At 51.9% G+C, this 9401-nt stretch overlaps 1 protein-coding gene across 1 annotated transcript; it reads right to left on the bottom strand.

Annotated features, from left to right (window-relative positions):
- Nucleotides 1-5873: 5873 nt before the first annotated feature.
- LOC106724003 (chromosome unknown open reading frame, human C17orf97) lies at nucleotides 5874-9400 on the bottom strand (the record flags this gene model as incomplete). Its single annotated transcript, XM_014529708.1, has 2 exons — nucleotides 5874-6969; nucleotides 9241-9400. Coding segments are annotated over 2 exons (618 nt in total), but the record flags the coding sequence as incomplete, so codon positions are not given.
- Between the last annotated feature and the right edge of the window lies 1 nt (nucleotide 9401).

Raw genomic sequence — 9401 nt, 5'->3', positions numbered from 1 at the left:
ACTTTAACGACGAGTGATAAATTGAGAAGCGCTTAGACAAAGGAAAGGGGTTTTGGGCTTCTAGGGCCAATACATTGTGGGAAAGTAGCTAGGAAACATCTTTGGGATCTAATGGAAGATAAGGGTGATTTTAATAAGGTCTGTTTATGCAAACTCATCTTGGTACTGGCTCTCTGTCCTGGTGATCAGAGTTGCTCTCCTCATTCTGGTCAAGGAGAGGGAGGTGGGAATCTGTACCACCTTCACAAAGGGAAATTCATGTCCTGCTTTTATGCAGATAAGGGGGGAGCAAATAACTTTTCTTTCCTACATCTGTTGATTCTCAAATGCCTTCAGCTCAAAAGAATCCTTATGCCAAAGTGGCATATTTTGCTTTGGCATATGCTAGATCCCTTGCATCAGACCACCTGGGTTCAAACTAGCTCCATCCTTTCTTAGCTGGGTGACCTTGAATGAGTCCCTTAAATTCTCTGTACAATGGGTGCAGCGAGTTCGCTTCTCCATAGAAATGCTGTGAGGATTAAATGAGTTAATATATGCAAACTGCTTAGAGCAGTATTAGTTTAAAGGCTATGTAAGTGTTTTATTGTTTTAATTATCTTTTGGCTTTGTATTTTCAATTCCAAGAATGTACCCAAAGCACTGGAAAATTGCACTAAAATGTGCATATATGGACGTCCTTGCAAAGTTGTTTAGAATAGCCAAAAATAGGAAACCAAATAGATGTCCACAAATAGGGGCTGAATAAACTGTCTGTACAATGAAGCACTAGGCAAGCATTACCAAGCATGATGTGGGTGTCTATTTAGTGGTTTGGAAAGATGTCCATGCTGTCTTTTCAAGAAAACCATTAAAAGACAACATATGTGCCCCGCCGGCGTGGCTCAGTGGTTGAGCGTCGACCTATGAATCAGGCGATCATGGTTTGATTCCCGGTCAGGGCACATGCCCCGGTTGCGGGCATGATCCCCAGTGTGGGGAGTGCAGGAGGCAGCCAGTCAATGATCCTCTCTCATCTTTCTATCTCTCTCTCCCTCTCCATTCCTCTCTAAAATCAATAAAGAAAACCACTATACTAATAAAAGGGTAATATGCTAATTAGACTGGACGTCTTCCGGATGACCTTCCAGACGTTCTTCCTGACAAAGCCAGGCCCGGGTGAAGCCACCCGCCTGCAGTCCTGGGCGCTAGCGGCTGTGGCTGTGGCCCGGGAGAAGGAAAAGGTGCCGGCTCCCTGTCCCAGGCACCTGCAGCCTTCCAGAGGGAGAGAAGCCCGGGTCCCGGGTGCCTGCGGCCAGCCAGAGGAGGGAATCCTGGGTAGTGGTTGCGGGGCCGAGGCAGAGGAGGTTAGGGGCGATCAGGCCGGCAGGGGAGCAGTTAGGGGCGATCAGGCAGGCAGGCAGAGGTGGTTAGGGGCAACCAGGCAGGCGAGCGGTTAGGAGCTATCGTTCCTGGATTGTGAGAGGCATGTCCAACTGCCAGTTTAGGCCCAATCCCTGTGGGCAGTCAGACATCCCCCAAGGGGTCCCAGATTGGAGAGGGGGCCGGCCGGGCTGAGGCCCCCCCCCCCCCCCCAATGCATGAATTTCTTGCACTGGGCCTCTAGTATATTATAAAAAGAAAATGACTAGAAGTCTGGACACCAAACAGATGAGGACAGCTCTCTCTGATTGGAGGGACTATTACATGTTCTCAAATACTTTTTGCTTATCTGTGTTTTCTGATTTGTCTGTGATAAGTATACATTTCCTGTCTAGCTTGAAAAGTAAAACCTGAGTGTAGAACTGTGTACAGCTTTCTGGTGAGGTAAGTGTAGAGAAACAGAGTCTGTCTGTCCCTTAGACGAGGCTGGAGGACAGTGAAGAGTCAGATTGTGATGCTATTTGCAGTTTAACAGCGTAGCCGGCCGCATTTCCGTGGCTGTTGCTACAGATATGAGACTCTTGGGTCAGAGACAAAGGACAGTTTATTCGTCACGGCAATCGCTAGCGCATCGGCGCTTGTGCTGGGTTCCAGCCTCGGCTCCCGGAGAGAGACGTGAAGAGGGCCAGGTGGCACCGGACACAGGGGTTGTGTTACCGCAGAGGAACTCCGAGCTGAGAACTGGAATCTTCTGTAACAAGCAGTAAGCAAATCGCCCCGAGCTCTGGGGCACTCCCGTCTCCCAAGACTGTGCGTCAGACCAGCATCCTTCAGAAGACCGCCTGGGCCAGCGGTGGCTCCCCTCCCAAGATGTACAGACACCCGGAGACCTGGGGGGAAGCGGCTCCCACAACCCCAGCTTCTCAAATGTTAATGGGCATGTGAGTCACCCAGGGATCTTGTTAAACTGCAGGGTCTGATGCAGGAAGTCTGGGGCGGGGCCTGAGCGTTGGCTCACGAGAGAGTTTCTAACAAGCTCCAGGCCACGTTGGTGCTGCTGGCCCCAGGCCCACACGTTGAGCGAGGCCTTGGGCAGCGGTCGCAGGCCAGAGTGCTGGCCGGGGGCTGTGATTAAGTGGGGATGTGGAGGGAGGTGGATCCCTTCCCGGTGATGATCAGAGGGGGAGGTGTCGATAAGTTTACTAAAGGCTGGATTTGACCATGAACAAGTACACAGTGTGGCCAGAAGGCCTGAGAAAGTGTTTTCCCACCACCCAGGGCCCTCTGGAGCCCAAGTGTGAGAGGTTTCTGCCTCCCCAGGAAGCTTCTCTGCCCCCACAGTTCCCAGAAACACTCTTCCTCCCAGCACCACCCCACCTGCCTTAGCCACTGACCCGCCAACAAGCCCCGTTGCTGTCTTTGTCTCTTCCTGTTGTGGTTCAACTCTGGGAGACTGCGAGAGCCTTTCGGAGGGACCACAGCATAGTCACCCATTGCCCTTAGCTTCTGTGTGACCCTGGGCAAGTCCCCCCATCTGAGCCCCTTTCCTCCCGTGCGAATGGGCGCTGACACCCTCCCACCTCGAAGACTGTTGTGGCCACGAAAGGGAATCGGGGATGTTCGACGCCTAACACCAGGTGGGGACGGGCGGACCTGCTCGGTGAACTCTATCGTACTGAGCAGTTGCTTGATAAACATTTCCTAAAAGGACAATTGGTGACCTTAAAGCAGATCTCTTACAAGTTGTGTGATTTGAGTAAGTCACCTCTTCTCACTAAGCCTACACTGTAAAATGGAGATAGCCCAGCTGGTGTGGCTCAGTGGTTGAGTATTGACCTATGAACCCCGAGGTCACGGTTCGATTCCCGGTCAGGGCACATGCCCAGGTTGCGGACTCGATCCCCGTATGGGGCGCGCAGGAGGCAGTCGATCAATGCTTCTCTATCATTGATGTCTCTCTCTCTCTTTCCCTTCCTCTCTGAAATCATTAAAAATATATTTTTAAAAAAGAAAGAAAATAAAATGGAGATAATTCTGAGGGAACTCAAGTGAGGAACAAATGAGATAGAAGAACTTTATAAGATGACCTAAAATATTATAATTACAAGGTAGGGGCAGGACACAAATCGCATACCATGAAAATACATGTGACTAGCTCTGTCCAGCCCTAGGCATGAGGCATGGCAAGTAGAAACCACGCGGTCCCATCTAGCACACGGCAGCCAGCAGCTCCTCCCCCTGCAGGGCGCAGCATCGCTCCTGGAGATAATGCACACTCCTGGGAGCACTGGCCCTGGGTGTCTGTGGTGCCTGGTGACAAGTGGCTTCTTACAGTCAGGCTGGCTTTGGGTTTTCCACTCTTCAGATCAAGGGCGAGGCAGCTGGCCAAGAGGCACAACTAAGGTGAAGGAGGTGGCCTGCGGCATGCTAGCTGCTGTGTAACAAAAGTACCCCAAAACGTAGTGGCTTAAGACAACTTTATTATCATCTCACAGTTGCTGTATGTCAGGGACCTGGGGTAGTTTAGCTGGTGTCTCGTCCAGGCTGTCTTTCCCTTGGGCCTGGGGCGCTGGGCGAGGCCCTGTGTGTGTCTCCGCTCTCTCCTCCTCAGGGAGCCACACCAAGCCCTGGTCCTCCTCCCTTGAGTCCCCAGGTCCTCCTCACCCTGCTCAGCACAGGCCTCCGCACAGGGAGGGCCACTCCCGTCTGCTTCAGGGACCCTGCGGGCGTGGCTGCCGACCTCCTTTCCGGGGAGGACAGGGCTCTTCCAAAAGTCCCTTCCCTGTATGTTGCCAGGTTACAAAGGCCGACACGTGAAAACTCTGCCGCTGGCCTTTCAAGGAAGGGCGAGGAGAGGGCTGCTCTGCCAGTGGCAACCAGGGTAAGCACTTTTGCCTAAAGGTCAGGTAAGTGGTCCGTGGTGTTTTGCATTGACTTCCAACCTCTCCTAGAATCCTGCATGTCTTGTGTGTGTGTGTTTAGAATCCTGTATGTCTTTGTGTGTGTGTGTTTATTATCCTGCATGTCTTGTGTGTGTGTTTAGAATCCTGCATGTCTTGTGTGTGTGTGTGTGTGTGTTTAGAATCCTGCATGTCTTTAACTCCTTGGCAGGCAGGGACCTCATCTTAAGCCTCCACTCTGTCCCTCCCAGGCCCTGCATGGGGTTGCACACAGGTGGCCGATACTACCCCAGAGACCACCCCCGTGTCTTGGTCCTTTCGGTCTGCATCTCTGTATCTGAGGGTGATTCCCCCACAACTGAGGTAGCGTCTAGGCCCACAGGTGTGCAGGCTGGAAAGGCCAGGAAAGGAGCACCCCAGGCCCAGCCCTCAGCTACCGGAAGGCGGGCAGGCTAATCCTGACAGTGTTTCCCTGTGAGATGAAGCCCCAGTTGTCCCGCATGGAAGTTGGTTTAATAGTGTCTGGGGACTGGTGCGGCCATTATGGAAAACAGTATGGAGTTTCCACAAAAAATTAAATATGGAACTGCCATTTGACCCAGTGAACCCACTTCTAGGAATAGATCCTAAAAACCCCAAAATACCAACCAGGAAGAATGTATGCACCCCTATGTTCACAGCAGCACAATTTACAATAGCTAAGATCTGGAAACAGGCCAAGTGCCCGTCAGTAGATGAGTGGATAAAAAAGCTGTGGTACATTTACACCATGGAATACTATGCAGCAGGAAAAAAGAATCTCTTACCCTTTAAGACAGCATGGAGGGAGAGTATCATGCTAAGTGAAATAAGTCAGTCAGAGAAAGACAAGTATCACATGATCTCACTCATATGTGGATCCAGAGATGTGGAAGCATGGAACAGAGTGCGAAAACTCGGAGGGAAGGCGGGGGAGTGTGGGTGGGTAGGAAGTAATTAACCATGGACTGGCCCATGGACACAGAAAATGGGGTGGCAAGAGCCTGGGGCGGGGGGTGGAGAGGGGCAGGCTGAAGGGGGTCAATGGGGGAATAAAGGGGACATATGTAATACTTTCAACAATAACTAATTTTACAAAAATAGTGTCCCTGGATTGGCTGTCTTGTGTGTTTGTGTGTGTGTGTGTGTGTGTGTATGTGTTAATCCTCACCGGAGGATATTTTTGCCATTGATTTTTAGAGAGGGTGGAAGGGAGGGGAGAGGGGGAAACAGGTAGAGGGGGCAGAGCGAAACATCGATGTGAGAGAGAAACATCGATGGGTTGCCTCCTGCACACACCCTGACCAGGGGTCGGGAATCGGACCTACAACCCAGTTGTGTGCCCTTGACCTGGAATCAAACCCTCGAACCCTCCGACGCATGGGCCAATGCTCTAACCACTGAGCCACGCCGGCCAGGGCTTAGCTGCCTTTTCTTCCCTGTTTCTGTTGATCTTTCCTTCACCTCCCAAATAATCTACTTGCACCCGAGTCCTCGTCTCAGGGTCCGCTTCTGGGGGAACCCAAACGAAGAGAACAGTGGCCCTCGCTCGATATTTGTGGAAGGGAAGCATGGCAACCCGGGACAGGTAGCATAGCAGAGCCTTTGCAAAACTTTGCTTAAAACGCCATTTGGGGGGATTCGGGGGGGACCGTGCTTATAAGAGAAGCAATATTCACTTTGCGGCTTCTCAGCATAACCTCCCAGGAATGGCGTCTGGGGCTCACTTGTCCTGAAGACCACATCAGGGCAGGGAGCGTGTTTAATGAATAGGAAAGATCTCCAGGATATTTGCAGCATTTTCCTAGAGCCCACAGAGGGTGCTGTGTCTGGAGCTTTACCCACAAAATTCGTTTAAGAGTTAGAATTGCTAGGATCTATACACGTTCCCTTTTTTTTGGGGGGGGGGAGGTGGCAAGTTATCTAACTGTGATGAGAAATTAAAGGACAAAGAGATGCCAGCTTATCTGAGCAAAAGGAAAGGCAGAAAAAGACCTCGTTCGCTAAACTGCGTGTGTGAAGGAGCGGTGGCTGTCCCGGGCCCCTGAGGGCACCGCGGTGGCAGGCGAGTGACCTCATCAACAACGCACCAGAGGTCTGCTTCCTGCAGAGGTAGGTCTGATTTCCTTTTATTCTTCTCCTTTTTCTAACACATAAACTTGCGGTAAGGATAAAGGATAAGCTTGTCAGTCTCACGGGTGGGTTTTCACTCGGGCAGAGTGGCGACCAGATCAGTGTGGGAGCCCCAGGGCCAGGCTTCCCTCCAGGTAGTCGTCAGGGCCGGCGACTTTTAACGCGAGCTGCCTGCTGTTGGTGCTGTCCTGGGAGGGGCAGGCTGGGTTCTCCGGCTTCTCCTCCGCACAGGGGTCAGAGTGGATGCCCTTGAGGGCCAGGATCCGGTACCGCTTCCTCCGGTTGAGCTTGTATATGCGAATCCGCTCCTTTTCTGCCTCTGGGTCGGCGAGAATTCCATCCCAGCGCAGGCTCTCGTTGATCTTGTTGGAGAGTTTCTCTTCTAATTTGCCAAAGTTGGGGAGATTGACGGAGGAGGAGAAAGAAGGGGCGAGCTGGTTTGGCTCTTTGTCCTGCCTGTGCTCTGGTCTCGGGCCATGATCTTTGCCGGGACTCAGGACATTGTGGAAAGATGAAGACAGCTGCTGATGCTTCAGGCTTCGGCTGTGATGTTTATCTGCTGAGCAGATGAGCAGTGTTAGCGTTTGCGGTGCTCGGGAAGGATGCCAAACTCACCAAAGATATAAGGGGGTGGGGAGTGCAGGCCCCTCCTTACCTAGGGCTCAGTGGCCACGCCCACCAGCCTGGGACACACTCCACCGCCCTATGCTTTAGTTGAGCACCTACTATGAGCCAGTCCTCTGGATACAGGCTATCAGCCCAATTTTCCAGGTGAGGAAACAGACTCCGAAAGTCTCCATAACTTGCCAATGTTATATAGCAGGTGGGAGGGCCAGGATGTGTGTGTGTGTGTGTGTGTGTGTGTGTGTGTGTGTGTGTGTTTAGCGCCAGGATTTTGAATGCAGGCCTGACTCCCAGGGCCCTGTTCTCTCCTCTGTGCCACGCTGCCCCTCACTTCACCTCTCCACATGCTCACCCAGATTCATTCAGTTCTAGGCGCCCATGACTCTGCCCCCCGTCTAGACTTCTTTATGATGGAGAAATGGAGAACAGAAAAACTTCCTGCATCTGACTGTGGAAAGCAATATTATGCCAAGCCAGGAAATACTTCTGCTGTGTGGCTTGTACTGATTTTTTTTTTACATTAATAAGCATTCCTGAGTTATATAACACACACATAAGCGGTGGTTCTTTCATCAGCTTATCCTTCTTTTTGGTGGGGAGGGAAATCTCCCCCACCCCCACCCCCCCAAAAAAGAGAAAAAAAATACTCTTTTGACATTTCTATACCTTTCTACTCCCCCAAAACTATTTGTTGTCCCCTGCTGACAGTAGGAAGTACATGCCACTCTAATTTCTAGAGTCAGAAGCTAAGCCAAAAAGACAATAAATTTTCCTAATTTGGTTTTGCAGACACAAAACCAAAGGAGGGCTTTTTGACCTAACCTCCAGAATTGATTGTGTGCCTTTTTATTACGATGCCACCTGATGAAGTAATTGTGATCTTCCTATTGCTTCCTTCCCCAAACTTCCAGGTTGACATGGGGCAGGCTGCCACTCCTTCTGCCTCCAGCTCGCCCGGGGTGCCAGCTCTGCACACAAAGGCCCAGGGCCAGAAACTGGACCCAGGACTAGCCACACTAGAGGTCAGGGCTGCTAAGCCAGGGTCAGTGAGAGCCCCTCCCAGAGAGCCAAAGCCTGGAGGGAGACCACCCAGGTGACAGTGAAGACAGCGTTTTACGTCAGTTATTCTCTCTCCATAAAATAGGTGCTCAGTGCCTTTGTCAAGAAATCAGGGGGTCCTATGAGAAGAGTTCAGGGAGATGTAGGGGTTCCGTGGGTGTGTGGCAGCGGTTGGTGTGTGGATCTGATGTGTCCTTGAGAGAGACTGGAGTGAGGCCTGCATGCACACAGTTGTCTGTGGACAGGAACTGCTTGGGAGGGGGTCTCTGCATGTGAGTGTGAAACAGTATCTGTGTAGGCTGTGGCTGTGTGTGCCTGATGGGGTATCTGTGCTTTAGTTTTATTTGGTGCTTATAGTGACATAAAGGGGTGTTGCTGAGGATGTTTGGGATTATAAAATTACGTAGCAATGACGGATGTGATGGTGTGTGTGCAGTTGAAGGCTGGCCTTGGTGGACGGGTGGTGGGGATGACCGTCTGTGCAGGGAGGATACTACTTCATATGCATTAACTGGGTGTCTGTATAACATCCAGAGGCCAGCTACCCCTGAGGAAGGAGGAGGCAAGGAGGGTCTCTAGACAGAAGGCAGAAGTCTGTGTTTCTGTGTGTGAGGAGTGTCGGCCTCTAGTGCCTTAGTGGCTTTGGTTTGGGGGAAGTCGGTGAGGATGAGGCGATCTCTGCAGGAGGGCTGAGATTTCTGTGGGGAAGGTAGGGAGGTTTAGGATTGCAATTCAGCTGAGGGGTTAGGAAGCTGAGAGAGTATCTGTAAAGGTGAGGTGCTGTGTGGGACTGGGAGACTGGGAATAATGCTGGGTATGGGGGTGTCTTTGTTTGGGGTAGAGTGTCTCCATGGATGTTGAGAATTCTCGATGCAGGATTTGAGATCTCTGTGCTCTTTGGGGCAAGTTTCTGTGTACGGATGGTCTTTATGAGCAGGGGAGGGGCATCGCGGTGCAGCGTAAGTGGGGAGCGGGAGGACCTCTATCTGGGACGGGCGAGTGCCTGTTTCTGGTCTGAACTGGTCCCCAGGTAGATGGGGGTCTCTGTGAGGGACGCGGGTGGGTGACCTCAGGGGGGGTGGGGGTTAGGGGGAGAAATCTCAGGTACAGGAGCTGAGGCTTCCGAGCTGGCTGTTCCTCTTACCGTCTCCCTTGCCTGACCTCTCAGTCTTTCTCTTCTTCTTTTTCTTCTTCCCCTTCCGTTTGGGCTCTGGGGCGCAGCTGGAGATGGGAGGCAGTCTGGACTCCTTTGTGGCCGCAGGGCCGCCCTCTAGCTCCTCTTCCTCATCCTCATCACCCTCGCCA

This window comes from Myotis brandtii, unplaced genomic scaffold (genome assembly GCF_000412655.1).
Source record: "Myotis brandtii unplaced genomic scaffold, ASM41265v1 scaffold1167, whole genome shotgun sequence".
NCBI classification, from domain to species: Eukaryota; Metazoa; Chordata; class Mammalia; order Chiroptera; family Vespertilionidae; genus Myotis; species Myotis brandtii.
The sequence above is the reverse complement of the archived record's forward strand: the minus strand, read 5'-3'. Positions and strand labels throughout refer to the sequence as shown.